Raw genomic sequence first — 20,160 nt, 5'->3', positions numbered from 1 at the left:
ATGAGAAAACAGGAGCAGCCTCTAGAAGGAGTAAGACAGGAAAATTAATATTTACTAGCCTCTTTCTTAGTGCTAGGCATTACTTTTTTCCTTCGATTCTCAATCCTCAGAAGGACCTTTGCATAGTATTATAAGAACTATTAAGAAAATCAATTTCCCACTAAACAGAAAACTGCTTTACATTATTCTTTTAAGATCATCTTGACAGTTAATGGGCACTGAAGTAACTTGTTATGGAATTTGCCTCCAATGTGACAAGGCTAGTCATTTGGGCAAGAAACTGCTCTTGGACTGCTTAATGGTATGATATATGAATTGGACACACAAAACCCACAGAAAAGTGACTGCTGAACTTTCCAAAAGATGGAATGGTCCTTCGGAGTTCCTGCTTCATGGAAGAAACTGCCAAACATTATGCAGGGCACAGAAGAAAGAGACTGACAAACTGCCAATATAGGCTAAACAGTCTTTCAGTTTTCTTGCTTCATGGAAAAGTCTGCCAGATACTATGGGCAGATACTATTCAGACTGAAGATGAATGCCCTAACAGTTACAGAAGAACTTTGGGTGACTGCCCAGGCACTGAGATGTCTCAGTCAATTCTAGAGTTTTAGAAGTTGCTTGATTGCACTTCCTGTTTACTTAGGTAATATTGTATCCTTCTGGGGTCCTTGATGGAGTTGAAGACAGATAGTAATAGTTTTCCTTAGTTATGATAAAAGATAAATTAGATACAAAAATCTAGAATCACAGATAGGATAGATGATAGAGCATTTTCCTTAGTTTACCAAATATAAATGGACTAAATGTTGTAACTACAATTCTTGCTTAATAACTGTTTTTTATATGTAATTTTACTATGTTAAAGTTAAAACCTTCCTTTAAAAAAAAGACTTGCCAATTCTTCAGCATGGATCATGAAGACCATGGAGTTCTCTGGCCAGCTGAGAAATGACAGAAAGTCTGAAGTCTAGGAAGTTATCTTATTTTGGGGATGTTCTATCTTCTGTTATAAAGATAGTTTCTCTTCCATGTCCCACAGAAGTGAAAGATAAAAGTAACCCACTCTTATCACCAGAGAAGACAAAGGATACTGGGTAGAGTAAGTTGTGAGATAAATTAATTATGCATAAATATGAACTTGATAAACTGACATATCTGGGGAGGGAGATGCTACCATTTGATCTGGTGCTGGGCAATTTATTTTAAATTGGGCAAATTTTCTTAATGTTATGAGATGCACAAAGGAAATAAAGAATGTTAGGTGGGTAAAGACAGTTAGGAATTGACTCTTTAGGAAGAATAACGGCATTAAAACTTAGAGAAGATAGAAGAGAAGTGAATTTAAGACATGGCTGGGAGGCAGACTACAGAAAAAAAAAACCAAACAGAAGAGAGGAATTAATGAGCAGTGAAGAAAAGAAAAATGCAGCCAAAAGGAAATGGTTTATCACAAATAGAATGGTATGCTTAAGATACACTTAAGATACTGAAACTAACTCTGTACATTAAGTTCTGAGTGGACATGTTTTATATTCAGGAGAACTTAGGCTTTTCTTTACGGGTATCATCTTAGGTAAATGGATTGAACTATCTACATCTCACCTTCCCTCCCTTGTGTTTTGTTTACACCATTTTCCCATGAAAAAAATTTCATACCAAAATGACATTTACTTTACAAAAATCCTATACCTAGTCTTAAACACTCATTTTATAAATTATACAACTTACATTTAAAAAATCTAATTACATGATACAGCTACTTAAAACTTGCTTAATTTTTTCTTATTAAAGGTGAAAGGGTCAAAAATTGCTGCCAGGATTATAACAAAAAAGCAGCAGTTCTTGGTACTCTTTCAGCTTTTTTCATCATTCCCTCTGATTTTTTTTTGCCACAGTCTTAACTCTAGTTCAGGCTGGCCTGGTACTCCATATGTAGCCCATGCTTACTTTGACCTTGTGGCAACCTTCCTGCTTCAGTGTTGACATTAAGGGTATGAGCTGTGTTTGGCTTCCCTGATATGTCATCTAATGCTATCAATTTCTGACATTATTAGACATCCTATTTTATAACTTAGCAATCATAACAATAATTTCCATAAATATTATATATTCTTTATAACTATTGTGACTATGTAGAAATTGTTAATTTCCTAGTACTCTAGCTGTATTTGTTTTTTCTTAAGCTTATTATTATGGCAGCTTTGTCTTAAAAATTGCTTTCCTTGTATCTATTTAAAATTCTTTCTGCTCTGCAACAGCTTCTTTTTTTTTTTTTTTTTGGTTTTTCGAGACAGGGTTTCTCTGTAGCTTTGGAGCCTGTCCTGGAACTAACTCTTGTAGACCAGGCTGGTCTCGAACTCACAGAGATCCGCCTGCCTCTGCCTCCCGAGTGCTGGGATTAAAGGCGTGTGCCACCACCGCCCGGCTTGCAACAGCTTCTTAAGTGAATTTTCAGCACTCAGACCTATTGGAGAATTCATCAGTTTTATATCGTTGGCGGTTTCCCTATCCTCTCTGCAGGCAGCATTCCTGGAACTATGTGTCTCAGTCTGGATTCAGTATTCTTTAAGCCTACCGAATAAACTAGTTTTCTGAAGGTTTATTTATTATGATGGGAAGGTCCTTTCTTCAGCAGAATTGTAGTACTGGATACTTGTGTCCTGAGTACCATGTCTCTTTTTCTTCATTAACAACTCTCTAGAAACTTCCTCCAATAGGTAATGTCTAGAAGCATATTGGCATTTTCAGTATGCATTTTAAAGACATTGTCCTTTCTCTTCTATCATGTAATAGGATTGTTATATCCAATCCTGTATATGATCTTTTAAAATCTCTTTTGAAAGTTCTTAGCAATAGGGCATAGTGTTACATATCTATAATCCCAGTTATATAGAGGCTGGCCAAACCAAAACAAACAAAAAAGGGGGCTACCTTTATTCCTGTTGTTTTGGCATTTCATAAAAATGACTATTTTTGAGATCAGGCCTTTTTGGTTTTTCTCCTACTAATAGTCTTCTTAGGACTTTTTAATCCAAAGACTTCTCCTTACTTGGAGGAAAATGGTGCTGTCATATTCTACTCAGTAAAAGAAAATGAGTACTATTATATGAGTATAAAAGAAAATATGGCAATTAAAAGGTGTCAATCCATTGGTTATAGCTATATTCTGATTTGAGATTTAAAAAAGCAAAAGTATGTTTCTAATGGTGTTCTCCCTTTATTTCTTTCATCTCTTTCTTTAATTTTTATTAGTTTGAATAAGGTGGGTCATTATATATCAGGAGTTAGTTCCAGCTACTCAGGAGGCTGAGATAGGAGAATTGCATGAGACAGGAGTTCAAAGTCAGCCTAAACAACCCTATATCTAAAAGAAGCACTAAATAGCATACAAATTTTGGGCCTAATCAGCAGGCATGATTATTGCAGGCTGCCATGTTTTTAGCTCTATGCCACAACTCCACTTCCCACAGCCTTGATTTCTTTTGTGGTTCCAGGGCTGTAAACAAGGCTTGCTTCGTGCTGGAGAATCCCCTCTAAAATCACTTAGATTCTGGAACTTTCTACTGTTAGTCTTCCATCTGCCTTTCAATAATATGTCTTATGATTCAAATTATAGAAGCCTTCTGATTTAAAAAAATTCTGTTTCTTATTTACCTAATTGTTTTGGGTGATAATTTCCCCTAGGAGAAGAGGATCAAGGCAGCTTTAATTTGCCTTTAAAATGACAAGTATCTCTTAGACTCTTTTGTACCTCTTACAATATAGTAGAGTACATAGCATCTAACAGACGAAGAATTCAGCTCATCAATGATTCTAGTGGTTTGGATGCAAACTAAGCTGCTGTAAGTAGAAGACCCCAAAATACAAGGACTCACTCAAATAAGGTTAAGTGCATTTATCAAACAGCAGTTCACAAATAAGAAGGTAGTGTAGGGTGAAGAGCTGTCATTAGAACACTACGTCATTAAAAGGCCCAGGTTTCTTCTTTCTTATATTTATTCATCCTTTATATTGTCCTGGTGAAAACTGGCTTATCATAACTCTATATTCCAGACCATGGGAAACAGGTTAATCAACCTAGAAAATGCCTACCAGTTAACAATCTTCATACATAAATTATCTCACAGTTCCTTGCCTAGTCAAATTTCAGATGAGACTCTTATCTGGGGCCAGCAACCTGACAGCAGTCTATGAGAGTCTCTTAAACACAAACATTAGGCTAAGCTGTGTCCAGACTGTTGGCCTACAGAAAGTGTAATTGATTAATACAGCATTTTAACCTTCACCATGTAAATTATTAGTAGCTGACAAAAAGCAACCTTTTAATCATATTTTAAAGGTGAATACAATTTCAAGTATAAAGCTAATATAAATTTTGATAATCTTTTTAGATTTATTGTGTGTTTGTGTGAGGTGTATGTATGTGAGTACATACATATAAATAAGTGTGTATGCCCATGGATGTGCGTCAAGGATTGACAGTGCATGTCTTCCTTTATTGCGTTTCACCTTTGTCTTTGAGACAGTGTCTCTAACTGAACCAGAAGCTCACTATTTCAGCTAGACTTCTGGGCCAGCAAGCTCCTAACCAAGAATCCACCAGTCTCTGCATCCCCCAGGGCTGGAGTCACTGGCTTGTGTCACCATGTACCTGAACTTTATGTGCATTTCAGGGATCCAAACTCAGGCCTTCATGCTAGCACAGCAAACATTTTACCCATTGAGCCACCTCATCAGCTGGATAGTCTTTTGGATTTAATTATATCAGAGAAATACTGTTTGTACCTGATAACTAAACCTAATTCCATATTCACTAGACTGATTATCCACACTGTTGGTAATATACTTCTACACTTTTCCAAACTGTCTCTACAATGCAGCTCCTAGACAAAGTATTAGGAGTGCCATAAGCAAACGTATAAGCCATAGGACATCATATGCTTTCATTTTAGACTACAGAAACTATAAAATGTGGAGGTTTTCCTTCTAAAAGAATTGTTACACAAAGAAAACAAGTGAAATGCTAATACTGATCAGTTTTCTATCTGTTTATATGCCAAAATATACACTATAGACCACGATATAAAACACCTTGAATGGTTTGAGAGGAGTGGGAATCTAGACAAAATCTGAAGATAGTCTCAGCAGTAGGCTTTATGTGTGGGTTTCTGCATACAGGGAATTAAGAAATACTTACTAGAAACCAATTAGATACTAAAGAACAATGAATAAGCCATATTTGGCCACTATTTCATGAAGTTTACACTTTAACAGGGAATACAGACAAGTAAATAAATAAAGGGATATGGTGTGGTATTTGCATTAAGATATGCAGACTACTATGGCTGGACAAAGCAAAATGCTTAACTCAAAATGCTAGTTGTGTCAGGAAGATGTGTCAGCTAAAATTATATCTAAACCTGAACCTTGGAGATGATTAGGTTAAATAGAAGGGGATGGGTAGTTAAGAAGCACAGGAGAAGATATACCTGTGAAAGTGCAGAAGCAAAAGAGAAGCTGACATATTTGAATGAGTGGTCTCTGAGTAGAAGACAGAGTAGTGTGGCCAAAGAGGATGTGAAGACAAGTGGGGAAAGGCCTTATTCATTATTATATAGGATACTACAGGTCATATTGCAGAGTTTAGCCCTTATTTAAAGGAAACACAAAACTATTTGAAGGGGCCGGGCGGTGGTGGCGCACGCCTTTAATCCCAGCACTCGGGAGGCAGAGGCAGGCGGATCTCTGTGAGTTCGAGGCCAGCCTGATCTACAAGAGCTAGTTCCAGGACAGGCTCTAAAAAAGCTGCAGAGAAACCCTGTCTCGAAAAAACAAAAAAAAAGAAAAAAAAACAAAAACAAAAAAAAAACACTATTTGAAGGGCTTTAAGCAGAATAAAATAAACTCATTCTTATATAACTCATATAGTATTCATAAGTATTTGACTTCTGAAAAACTAACTTTTGCAACATGTTTTTAAAAAGCCAATAGAAACATGTAACTAGGCAGGCATGATGGTACATGCCTATAATTCCATCACTTGGGAGGTAAAGGCAAAAAGATAAGGAATTCAAGGATATTTTTAGCTACCCAGAGAGATTGAAGCCACAGCCTGGGCTACATTTAACCCTGTCTCAAAACCACTCCTCTATCAAAGAAGAGAAACACATCCACACATATTAGCAGTAACTTTATGGAAGACATAGCAAAAACTATCCCATTTACAGTAACAAAAATTGAAATGAGGTGTTGTAGCCTTCTAATCTTAGCATTTGAAGCCGAGGCAAGAGAATTACCAGTTTGAGACCATTAGGGTACATAGTAAGTTACAGACTAGCTTCAGGAGGAAAAATAAAAGCAGTGAAATGAATTGTAAAATACTCATAAATTGCCAAGTGATGGTGGTGTATGCCTTTAATTTCAGCACTTAGTAGGCAGAGGCAGGCAGATCTCTATGAGTTTGAGGCCAGTCTGGTCGACAGAGTTAGTTCCAGGACAGTCAAGGCTACATAAAGAAACCCATCTCAAAAAAATAAAACCAAACCAAACCAAAAAAGAAGCCATAAAATTTGAGAAAAGATACACAAGAATATTGAAATGAGTGAATATGCTGAGATATGAAGACTAAATTTTTTAAAAATAATTTTTTATCATGTGAGCCTATAGATTTGGCACAATTCTAATTAAAAAGTCCAAATACATTTTTAGGAGTAACTGACAGACTGAATGTAAGATCATTGGAAAATTAAATGCATAATATTGTATTTTTTAAAAAAGAGGTCTTGCCTTGCACGTACTAAAAATATGGTAAAAAAACCACAATAGTTGAAAAATTATATAAGACCAAAATACTCAGGGAGGATTGTAGTTAAATTGTATCCTTCAAACAGATATGTTTGCGTTCAAGTCTTGTTATGTATGAATATAGCCATATTTTAAATTAGGATCTTTGCTAAAGCCATATAAATTAGGTTATACTTTATAAGGCAGTTCCTAATCCAATGACCAGAATTCTTATGAGGAGGGAATTTTGGACAGAGACAAAGACAGCAATTACACCATATAGTGGCTGAGAATGATATTGCAATGGTATGTGTACATGACAATGTATAGGACTGCTGGCACACCAGAATCTAGAATAGGAAAGGAAGGATTCTACCTTGGAGCTTCTAGGGACAGGCAGTATTGTGGAAACTTTGACATCAAACTTTTGACTTCTCAAATTCAGAGAATCAATTTCTATTTTTTAAAGCATTGCAGTTTGTGCTAATTTGCTACACTAACTCTCAAAAACTTATATAGCATGTAAAAGACAAATTAAATATAATAAAAGAGGTATCTTAAATGGGTAAAGAATGGATTTTATTAATTAAATAAGTAGGGTTTAGGACAACAGACTACCAAGCAAAGTAAAATACAAACATCGTACCACAAATTAAAATACCAAGTGGATGACAGATTTAAATGCAAAAACAGAAAAATATAAAACTAATTACCAACACAACAAAAATCAAAAAATCACTAGGTCAAAATATAAGAGTTTGTTTTAATAAGAGGGATAGGTATTCTAGCCAGAACATGGAATCCAGAAGCCAGGTGTGCTAATTTAAAAATAAAACTTATGTGTATATTTAATGCAGGAATAAAATCAGTGTCTTAAAAAACTGTATAAAATGTTTGGAAGATTAATAACGGACATAGGGTTAATGTTCAGAATATATTCAGAGACACAGAAACCAAAAAGAATATAAATTATCCAAAAGAAGTTTATGCTAAACATAAAACATGAAGACCAACAATATTTAGATATTTAATCTAATAATCAGATGAAATGCAAACTAAAATGAGAAAGTATTAAATATTTAAAGTGGCTCATAAAGACTTTTTTCTGATAACATTCCAAAGTGGGATAGGAAATTATCAAACAGTTACTCTCATACGCTGAAACTTTATCAACAGTTTTGGAACTGTTTTGGAACATTATTTAGTAATGTCTATTGAAATTTAAATGTTCATACCTCTTGGTTCAAATGCAACCTTTTCTGTAGTCTACTGAAATGCAAGTTTATAAAACTAAATAGTGGACATTTTTCATTAAATGTAAAATATACACAGAATAGAATAGCATGCAACCATTGTAAAAAGATGTAACTATTTAAAAAAGAGGTAACATCTGTTTATGTTACAAAATGTTCAAGACATGTCAGTGAAAAGAGCAAGTTGCAAAATAACTGTCATATGTATAGAATAACAAAATTATAGCTGAGCTGCTGACAATGGACAGTTATCCTGGGTTGACCGGGAAAAACTTACTAACATTTATACATACTTAATACTGAGTACTTAATGTGTGACACATTCTAGGTGCTGGGGATTCAATATTTAACAACAGTTAAAAAGGAAGTGAATGGTCAATAATCCACTTTCTATGTTAATTGTTTCTTGAAAAGTATGACCTTAATGTGTGTGCGCATATAAATGAATTAATTCTTTCTCCCTCTCTCTCTGAGACAGAGTCTATGTAGCTCATGCTGGCCTGGAACTTATTACTAATCTAGCTAGAATCAGGCATGTGATTCTATTGCCTCAATTTTCTGAAGTCTTATTATAGGCCTGTGCCACCAGACCCAGCTTTGTAATTCTTTTAATGCAAATCTTAAACAGTATTTAGAAAGGTGACACTGGCATATTGTTGTGTGATATTGTGATTGCACTCTGACACTTCCGAGACTGACAAAGTTTGTTCTGAATCAGAAGGTGGAGGAGCTAGCTACTAGCTGACCAAAATTAACCATAAAGGTGTTGGAGACCTGAGGACTGATAGACACAGAAGTAGTAGTAAGGTACGGCTGAGAGAGGGTCTTGGCCTTTTTAGATGGATGACCCTTTTAAATGGAGGAATGAAAGAGATAGGGGTCACTGGTCGCTTCTCCATCCCTTCTCTTATCATTCAGAGATATCTGATTCCCCAAGTTTTATTGCTAAAAAATAATTAAACACATCAGTATATTTTGGTAAAACTAATGTGAAAGCATCAACAAGTGCCTTATATAGTAAAAAGATTGCTTTGCTTAATTTAAAATTAATACTTTTATATCCGGTTTGTCTCTGTCCTTCATGACACACATTTTACTTACAGTTTGTGGATTAATCTCCTCCTCTCCCATAGGTTCATCCATAATTTGCTGTCCATTCTGTGAAAAGCACAGCAAGTAGAAAGTTACCAAAATAGATTTCACATCAAAATTATATGAAGACAGACAAAAAGAAAATAAAGCAACAAAACTACCAACCCATCATCTAGAATATCTCCATTCCTAAAGACCTCCAGTGAAGTAGAACCACCATCTAAGAATGCAGGGACTACTTTGCAACAAGTTGTGTTTCAGAAGTTCATAGGTAATTTAATTATTTGAAATTATCTGAGCATTTTTCCATGGAATTAATAAACGCTGACTACCTTTCCAGGTGAGCTCTTATGTTTCATAGGTTAATGCATTACAAATGGTCTTAGTCAAGCCTCATCTAACATCATTTATAATACTTTGTACAACAAAACACATTCTAAACTCAATACCATTAATAATTAATCAGAAAAACTGATTAATTACTGTAGAGAAAACTAAGCTCAATCTCTACATCAAAGTAAGTTCCAGATGGACTAAACATTTAAATGTCAAAAGTAAAACTAAGCAAGTATTAGAATATGGGTGAGTAAAAGTTATAAGAATAGAAATCATAAAGAAATAAGTGACATTTGCATCCATAAAAGTTATTATACAAGACACAAAGAATTACAAAAGACAAATTGATTACAAAAAACCTAAAGCAACATGACAAAAAGTTGGTATCCTTGATACATAAAGATCTTTGTTTTACAAACCTGTAAGAAAAAACGATGAACCTCAACAGAAATGAGCAATAAGGGAAAAAAGAATTCAGCCTTAGTGCCAGTCATAGAAATTAATTTAACCCAAAGATCCCTTTGCCTTCCAAATCAGTAATAGCTTACAAGAACCTGAAACTAATACTCAGTGGGCATGGGGAAAAAGCATTCTGGGTTTGCTGGTGGAGAAAGTGTAAATCAGCACTCTTTAAGGAAGACAATTTGAGTCTATTAAAAACAAACAATTATCACACATAAAATTTTAGTATCCCATTCATTCTACTTCTTTTAAAATAGACAAGTGTACAAAGATGTATATACAAAATGCTCACCATAATTATTTTTTCCAAAAAGAACTCCAAATTGGAAACCTAAATTCCTAACAATAGAAAACTAGTTAAATATAGTATTTATAGTAAATATAGTTAAATATAGTATAATGGAATACTATGTGGTCATTAAAATGATGATAAAGATGTAAATTTATTGACATGGAAAGACAGTCACATATAATAAGTGAAAAAGCAGTTTACAAAACAATATGGATTATAACAAACCCATTTTAAACAAATATATACATGTCTTAATGTATATATTTGTATGGGAAAACACTCTGGAAGGATATACACCAAAATGTTAACAATGGCTATCTCCAAATGGCAGAATTTCAGATGACTTAAACTTTTATTTTGCTTATTTGAATTTTGTAATATCTATAGTATCTACAATAAATATGTATTATTTGTGTACCTGAAAAAAAACAGTAGGGAGTGGTGACCCATGTTTATAGTCCCAGAATCTGGGATCTTGAGGCAGGAGGTCTGTATGTTTTAGACCAGCCTGAGGTATATAGCAAGTTCATATCTCAAAGAAACAAAAATAAAACTTAAAACAATGGAACTTAAGAATATAAAGGGCCTTCTTTTATTCCCTCAGTGGACAAAAGCTTTCTAACTCCTTGTGATTCAACAAATGTACCAGGATCTAAGTTAGGCATTTTTAGAGCATTATAAGTGGGGAAATAATAAAAGGCAGCCCACAATATCACATAAGGCAGATTCTCTGAATTTAAATCCCTGCCTCTCTTCTCTCCCCAGCTCTATTTATCATTCATTCATTCATTCATTCTTCATTTGTTCATTTATTCATGCTATGTTCTAGGTACTGACCTGAAGATAAATGTAAACATGTCCTTCATCCTAAAATGTCTACTGACTTAAACCAAGGGGCAGCTACATTCCTAGGTGTAGAGGCTGTCCATACAATAACACAAAGGACAAAACTGGTGCCCGAATGCAGGAAGGTAGGGGTGGGGAGCATATGTAAATAAAATCTTAATTACATAGAGACCTGGCACTCACTTAAGTCTTAGGATTTGGGGAAATTGGACCTTCTTTGAACCTATCATGTTCTTTGTTCAAATAGGGATTATTTGACATGTCTACTCAAGAGGTTATTATTCAGCTCAAAATTGAGATGATTTATAACAAAGCACTTTGTTAGTTAATTACCAATGTAAAGTACTATTAAGATGAAATAGTTTCATAAGGATAAAATGATACAACAAAAAATCTTGTTGATAATCAGAAAGATTTCTCAAAAATCTTCTGTTCCAACTGCAATAATGTATTTAACTTCTTTCTCCTCTGTTTTTACCTATGTTAAAACGCTATCAGGACAGGAATGTAGTCTTATCAGGTAGCCCACTACTAGACTACCTCTGAAAAAACACTGCCTACTAGACATAATTCCTCATTGTACAGCAATTTTTCTCTCACAATTCTACTTTAAGAAGATACTTAATAAATGAAGACTAAGTTGCCTTTAGATTACCTTATAATGTGTCCAAGTCTTATCTTTTACAGATAACTTGTTTATACAAATGTTTAAGACAGATGAGGCTTCTGATCCTACTTGCTGAACATATTCTTGATTTATCTTAAAGAGTAGTAGTATATTAAAACACACACAATCAACATTCCAACTATAGTTTTAAAATGCAGAAATGTGGGCATATCACCTCCCTTTCCTAGATAATAAACTTTCATTGATGTTCACATTTGCAAAATTTTAGGTAGGCCTCCACATACTGTTGACACACACTAATTTTTCTGTTGGTTCAGCCCTTGTTTTTTTTTTTTAAAGGAAGTACTTATTTTATTAGTTATATGTATCTGTATCACTGTATGTGGGTATGTGTATGTATATGCAGATACCAATGGAAGCCAGAGGGGTTGTATCTCCTGAATTACAGACAGTTGTGAGTCACCTAACATGGGTCCTGGGAACGGAATTTGGGTCCTCTGCAAGAAACAATTCTCTTAACTACTGATCTAGTTCTCTAGTCTCAACATTTATTTAGTTTGTTTTTGGTAGGGGTTACATGTACCATAGTGTGTGTATGAAGGTCAGAGGCAACCTGAAGGAATGGATTCATTCCTACTATGTGGGTCCCAGGGACTGAACTAAGGTCATCAAGCTTCCAAGTTACCTTTATGTGAAAAACTATCTATAGCCCATTCCCACTTTCTTTTTTACATACAGTACAACTTATTATACGCCAGTAGTATGTTGGGACATACCCAAGATAATACATCTCTCATCTTGAAACTGTTGTTACTTATTCCCACAGAAAAAGTCTTACTTAAAAATTTTTGATTCATCTTTTCCCACCTATGGTCTTATTGCTACAGTTTCTATTTGTTGGAATAGAAAACCTGTAAACCACTTCACTAATTTCAGCTTCAAGTTGGTCACAAATTTTGACAATGCATTATCTTTTCTGAAATATTTAGCTAATTAACACTTTAAGTAAATGTTATAAGAAACAATTGAAATGAAACATGACCCCAAAGGTATCCTATTCTGTAGTGTAGGCAAGTAATCCACTTCTTGCTAAATTTAGGAAGATTCACCTTTGAACTTCATTATTAAAATAGGAAAATAGAAACACCAATGTTACCCTACATACAACTTTACAAACCTTTTTCTTTACTAAAAAATATTTGTTTCAATGAACCTTTGGTATTATTCATCAAAATAAGGATCCAAGTATGATTAGAAATGAATGTAACATTGTTTGCAGTTAAGAACTTTATTTCCCCATTGAAAACTGACCTTTGGTTATCACTAGAGACTAACAGATGACCAGTCTGACTCAATGCTCACTTTCTATAGTTGCTAAAGCTAGAGGGATAGGATCTACTAAACAAGGAAACAGATTTCTCTAATTTTAAGACAAATACAAAAAGTGTACACTGAGGTTGGTCAGTATTACTTTTAAACCCTAGCTATGTCCCATACTGGAACAGTTACCTGAACTTTGGGTAAGTTAATCAAAAATTTAAGCTGCAGTTTGTCTGCTCGTAAGATGTATAATATAATATACATAATACGTATGTTATAATGTTGACCTTGCAGGATATTGAATTAGAAGGGTCCATTACAGGACCATAAATGCTACACATTTTCTCTTTTGCCTAAAATGATGGGGAAATGTTTCCATTTCTGCAGATAACTTCTAAAGATGCTATGCCATGAAGAACAGGAGAGATGTCTTTCTATTCACTCACGGCAGTCAATTTCCTGCCAAGCAGGATAGAAGAAATCATTCATATGTGTGCTATTTTTTCTGTACAATGTGGCTGAGTAAGTATGAAAAATAGTTTTAAAGTGAGGCAAATGTATTTATCCTCTCTCATCCTACCAAAATGCCTGCCAGCCAAAAAAGCCGCAGAGCTTGGCAGATTGTACATATGCAAATACGGTGTGAAATACTGGAAAAGGTTAGGAAATCTAATCATGCTTTACTTTGTTACTTTGAAATGTGTATAAAGTCACAAACTGGATTAACCTACAATATGGGTCTGATCAGAACAAATCAGATAAAGGAGACTGTTCGCTTCAGTGTCAGCAGGAATTGTTTTCAAAACAACTTTCCATTATACACAGGGATCACTAAAGATTGTTTTTAAGGTGCGAGGGCCGACAATTCAATCAGTAATTCTAAACTGAAGTTTCAATACCTCTAGAGTATTCCCAAGTATTTTAAGGGAAATGCTGACACATTAAAAATAAGACTATTTTCTTAATTAAAAATGGTTCACTTTCAGTAACCCTATTATGGAAATTATTTTGGTACAATCCCTATTACACCATATATTCCCAGGGTGTAACCTGGTCTTTTGGGGAAAAAATGTTTTAAGGTAAGTTTTAAAAAATTCTTTTATTTTCTTACAGGAGATCATCTGGAAGAAGTGTATTAGGACTGAGAAGTGATCTGTGATAGACAAAATTTGACTTTTACCTTTGTAGGACATACCAACTACTTTCACTCTCTTATCAAAAATGAAATGCACATAAGAACACTGGGAGAAAAGGATTATTCATAGAGAATTAACAGTCTAAAGTAATAGGAAAGGAAGAAAAAAAGGGGGGGGGTCTGAAGCCATAGTATATTATACAGAGACCCAAGTTGCAGGAAGGAGCAAGGACCACACTTAAGAAAACAATAATCCCCAAACAAAACACCCTCACATTTCCACAAATACATCTGTCTTCCAAACTCCCTGATCCTAGCAGTGGCTTTTCTGTTGAAAGTGTATGTAGCAGAAGTTTCATCAGAAAGGTGCTATGCATGAGGCAGCAGAAACCTCTTTCCAACTTTGGTCAAGATACCATTTGTACTGTTCAGAATCCAAAGAAGCTTCTTATGCAATCACATTGAAACAATAAGAAACAAGCATTTTATATTCTTAATAAGGAATGTATATAATCCTTACCAATGTGACAGGATTAAGAATCAGCTCCTCATTTATCCTAAGGAAATATCAGAGATGTGCATAAAGACTTATGTACAGTGATATTCATTATACTTTAAAATAGAAAACAATCTAAATGACCAACAGGGGAGTAGTTAAATAAATCACAATACATCTATTCATATGTAGGAACACTATGCAATGGTTAAAATCAGGGCCTAATGAAAAAATAAAGATGCAAAATATGCCTGCAATATATTACATTTAAAAGGATATAGAGCTGTAAGTATGATCCCAATTCTGTACCCTCCCTCCCAGCATGGGAGCATGTAACTAGCAAAACATAAAATCTTATCAGCGATTACCTGGGCCATAGGATTTTCTTCTTGGTACTGTCTTTTCAAAATTATATTCATTTATTTTTAATTTTTTTAAAGAGAAAAGGCAATAAATGTAATTAGAAATATTGTTTTATTTTCTAGTTACAGTGCTGTTATGTCTGCTTTATTAGCTCTGTCTTGCTACCAAAAACCTGCTGGTACCCAGGACTGCTCTATTTTCTAGACTGAGTATGTATGACCTCTGGCTTGTTATCTACACTAGTAAGTTTATGAGGGCCCTTTCTTAAGATTTTATTTAGTTGTTTTTTTTCTTGATTCTGTAGTTGTGGCCTCAGAAAATTAGGTTTAGGCCTAGATCCACCTCATGTTTTTTTCAAGTGTACCCCTAAGGGAAATTCTGTTTATGAAACAAGTTATGTTGGGAATAAAGAAATGAAAACACAGTAGCAAAAATTAAGTCTGTATTGTGAATAGCAAGTATCAGAACACACACTGCAGAAAACAGAATCCATGCCACAAAGGACAAACTTGAGTAAATGAAAAAAAGAAAGAATTTAAAAACTATGGAAGACAGACAGAAATAATCTATGAATAACAATGTTCCTTAGAAAAAAAACAGAGCAGATTAATCAATCAAAAGTATAAGAAAACTTTCCAGTTCTGAAAAAAATACCTGAGACTGCAGACTGAGAAGGTTCAACAGAGATCATCAACACCAAGACATGTCCTGGCAAATGTTTTTAAATTTCAAGGATAAAGATATAATCCTATAAGCATACAAGCAGAAAAAATAGGTTATTTCAAAGGTACTAAATCAAATTGACCTCAGATTTTTCCTCACAACAAAATGCCAGAAGACAATGAAATAATGACCTACAGAGAGTTAAAAGGGAACAGTTAAGATCTAAGGATTTCATACTTCACCCTAGTTTTTCAAGTTCAAAGGTCATAGAAAATTATTTTTACAACTGCAAAGTCTGATAAAATGTCACCATCTTGGTAGCATATTTTAAAAATAAACTGTTCAAAGGTACACTCTAGAAAACCATCAAAAGAATAAAGAGCTCAAGAATATGAGAAGTAACGTCTGTAGACACCAAGTTAATATCCAGGAATAATTGACTAATTTAACTATAAGTATATAAAAATATAAAAGAAATTTTATAGAGTTGAGATTTATAACCTTGGACTAGATTAATGAATTCATAAGAGGTAGCAGGGGAAGAAGAAATTCTCCATCCTTCCTGAAAGTATATTTAACAACCATTAGTTTTAGTTTGTATCTAAAAAGTTTTGGAATATTTTGAAAAAAACCACACAATAATAAAAATAGATATTACAGTTTGAATCACTAAAGAATGTGCTAGGAGGCTGATACACCTGATAGTCCTTTATGCTAACATATTCAATCCTAAGAATATGAGGTAAGTATTAATTACCCATATTTCACAGCTGAGGAAGCTAAGGCTTGGCAAATAAATTAGTGAGTGGCAGAAACAAGACCCAAACCCAGGTATTTTTAGCTCAGTAAGTCCTTCTTCTAGCTTTCACAATTGTCTCAAAGAAAACATTCCATATGGAAAAAGAGAAAATCTCAAGGAAATAACACAAAATGACGGCAACTGTTTTGAAGGCGATATAAGAAATGTCAAGTGTCTAATAAAAGTGACTAGCATTTGTTGCTCTTGGAGCCTTTTGTTTCAACTGCTAGAGGCAGTATCTAGGACCTCACACAAGGTAGACAAATATTCTACCACCAGGCTGTTATCTGTAGTCATCTTCTGTTGGGAGACAGGGTCTCACTAAGTTTCCAGGCCTGGGCTTGAACCCATTCTACAGCTTGGACCAGCTTTGTACTTGCAATCCTCCTCCTGCCCCAGCCTCCCAAGTAGCTGAGCATACAGGTTTGAACCATCAGCCCCAGAATTATTTTCATGTGTGTTAACAGTACGACAGTTAAGTGTTGTAAGTCTTGATTTTTTTAAGAAATACAATATGAATATTTACATTGGAGTTGATTCATCTACGATCAGCTTCAAAATAATTCACTGGAGATGGAACAAATAAGTATGTGTAGGGCAGTGTGTGGGAGGGGAAGCAGTAAGAATAAAATAGTGAGCCATGAGTTGTTAATTTTTGAGGCTTTATTCTTAGAAAATGGTGCTTTCAGTGTCCTGTGTGTAAAATGCTTCACACTAAAAACTTTAGTAGGCTTACATTTTTTAAGGAGGAAAAAAAAAATCTATAATGTACTGTCAAAGAAAAAGGTAAGTATAGAAAACCATACAGAAAGAGTAAGCATGCAACCCAGGCCTTCACTCATGCTAGGCAAGTGTTTTAACACAACCATATCATCTCCAAGCTCTTCTATGTACAATTAACATATACATTTTTAACAAAAATGGAAGCAAGTGTTTGTAATATTAATGCTAAACATAAAGTCTAAGACAACCTGTAAGATGATCACAAAGGACTAAAGATACCCATACTGAGTGCATAGTAATAATGGTTGCTATCAGTTACTGAGCTCTTGACTGCTAGGGAAATACTAAGCATTATTATCTCTGATGCTTCTACCAACTTCAAGAGACATTGTCATCAATTTACAAATGAAAAAAATTAAGCCAAGATGAATTCATCAATATTTTTTCACGTAGTCTCAGCAAAATGCCCGGCACATAGTACGTGCTCAATAAACACTTGGTGAACATATGAAAAAGTCCAATAACCTGTCCAAGGATAAAAGTAGGGCCCATATTTAGACTTAAATTTAACCCTCTGTTCTTTAATCACAAGTACTATTTTTAAAATTTTAATTTTGTGTGCATAGGTGTTTGCCTGCATATATGTCTGCGTGAGGGTATAGATCCTCTGGAACTGGAGTTGCAGACAGCTGTGAGCTGCCATGTGGGTACTGGGAATTGAACTTGGGTCCCCTGGAAGAGCAACCAGTGCTCTTAACCACTGAGCCGTCTCACCACTCATCACAAATAACATTTTAATAATGCTCCATTATAGCAAGAGTACAGATAATTCCTTCTGTGTATGTTTATTTTTCAGATTTTACGTAATCACCACGTGTTGTTTTTTTAGACACAAAAATAATCAAATAGTGTGTAAAAGTACTGAACATTTAGTCATAGATATAAATAAACCACAACACAAAAGCAGATGTAATAAATGGAAACAAGGGAGATAGGAAAACTTTAAGATGGAGTATCAACTAACATAAAAATACAATAAGGACAAATTGTTATAATTTATACTAGGAAAGATAAATATTACATTTTCGAAGAAAATAAAGTATAGAAAGATTAAAGACTCAAGTAGCCATTAAAAACTGTTCAAAGCCATGAATTTAAAAATATTTAATATTTATTTTGTCATTACATTTATAAGAGCTAGAGTTACAAAAGATTGTGAGTTCCCTAACAATGGGTGCTGAGAACTGAACTTGGGTCCTCTGAGCTATAGCTAGCTTCTAAAATTTCTTTTTATTTTGTATCTGTGTGCATGTGTGTGTGCATGCACATGCCACAATACATGGATGGAAGTCAAAGGACAACCAACCTGTGGGAATTCAAGTTTTCCTTCCACCATGTTGGTCACAGGGATCAGACTTAGGTTATTAGGGCTTGGCAATGAGTGCTGTTACCCAGTGAGCCATCTCAAGGGCCCTAACTCTAAAACTACCAGAAGCAGGAATCATATATTTTCCCTGATTATGATAAATTAAACAAGGAAATAAACTATAACAATCACTCAGAAATTAGTTCTTTTAAATAATCATTAGATTAAGAAAAATATGTAGCAACTATTACTTATTCATTGTCTCTGCCTATCTTTTAAATTATAGTGCTAGCTACGTTACATATTCTATAATTTATTTCCATTTATTAATAAACCATGAGGTATGATATTATGTATAGTAGAGACAATGGGAGTTTGAGAGTACTTGTTTAAGATCACAGCTACATTTTGCAAATAAAAAGTGAACCAAAATCAAATTGTAAAGTATCCACTAAGTACACTTAGATAGAAATACCGCTGTTGTTATAACACTGTTTCGACATCCAGGTATGCTTATTTATCTCTTTTCCTAATATAAAATTTTATAATACAAGTGTTTTTGAAAACAACCACTTCGTAAACACATTGTTCTAATAAGGGATGGTTAATGTTTTCAAAACATTTCATAGGCTGAATATATTTCAAATCATAAGTTTCTATAATCTATTCCCAAAATAATAGATAACATTAAACTAGATAAAGGAAGGAATCAAAAGTAAACATGATTTGCTGTCCATTTCTAAAACCTAGTCTGATCTTGGAAAAGTCACTTGAGGGAGTACTTACCTACAATCCTGAATTATATGGAACTTTGATCATTTTATTTGTTTTTTTTTTTCAGTTTTTCGAGACAGGGTTTCTCTGCAGCTTTAGAGCCTGTCCTGGAACTAGCTCTTGTAGACCAGGCTGGCCTCGAACTCACAGAGATCCGCCTGCTTCTGCCTCCCGAGTGCTGGGATTAAAGGCGTGCGCCATAAGAACTTTGATCATTTTAGATTTGAGGGTCTGCCATTGTGGGATTTTGTTTTTTGTATCTCACTTGAGGAAGTTACCAATTTTACATTTCTAAGTGTAACACTTTCATCTGTATCCAGAATAGTTTTATCTATATCAGTGGTGTATTGCTTCCTAGTGTAAAAAAAATTAATGCGGAAGAATGGATGAAACTACTTTTGTCATCTAAAAGAAAAATAAAATATGGGTTTTCTTTACAGATTAAGGACTCTAATGCAATCTTATAATTTCCACAATCCAATCTTATAATATTTTATTAGTACAGAAACTGGTGTAGTGCTAACGTTTTAAATAAGTCCTATGTAGATTCCTAATTCTACTCCTGTCTTCTAAGCCCTACTTCTTTTGAATAGACGGTATGTTTTTCCAATCCCTGCACAATGACCAGAATTACTTGAGTTTTCTGTTAACATATAATAAGTAGGTAGAGTGCTTACCCTGCATTCAGTTTCTAGTAACACAAACACAACACAAAATAAAATAATTTGGACTCCCTCTACACAGAAACAAAATCAGATTTTCAGAAGCTCTATGGCTTAGTATTTTTGGGGGGGGGGGGCAGGTTTCAAGACAGGGTTTCTCTGTA

At 34.3% G+C, this 20,160-nt stretch overlaps 1 protein-coding gene across 4 annotated transcripts in view; it reads right to left on the bottom strand.

Annotated features, from left to right (window-relative positions):
- The window catches only part of Rps6ka3 (ribosomal protein S6 kinase A3), a 103,487-nt gene that overhangs the window by 65,275 nt on the left and 18,052 nt on the right, over nucleotides 1-20,160 (bottom strand). The window contains exons 2-4 of one of the 4 annotated variants that reach the window (XM_038316618.1): nucleotides 15,664-15,757; nucleotides 14,671-14,707; nucleotides 9,141-9,197 (exon numbers count right to left, since the gene is read on the bottom strand). In XM_038316618.1, the coding sequence (XP_038172546.1) occupies nucleotides 9,141-9,182 (42 nt within the window). In that variant the 5' untranslated portion in view covers nucleotides 9,183-9,197; nucleotides 14,671-14,707; nucleotides 15,664-15,757. Of the gene's footprint in view, nucleotides 1-9,140; nucleotides 9,198-10,221; nucleotides 10,247-14,670; nucleotides 14,708-15,663; nucleotides 15,758-20,160 lie in introns of those variants that run through there. The other 3 variants (XM_038316619.1, XM_038316617.1, XM_038316621.1) reach the window with 3 other exon arrangements.

This window comes from Arvicola amphibius, chromosome X, assembly GCF_903992535.2.
Source record: "Arvicola amphibius chromosome X, mArvAmp1.2, whole genome shotgun sequence".
Lineage (NCBI taxonomy): Eukaryota > Metazoa > Chordata > Mammalia > Rodentia > Cricetidae > Arvicola > Arvicola amphibius.
Note: the sequence above shows the minus strand (reverse complement) of the source record. Positions and strands in the feature narration are given on the sequence as shown.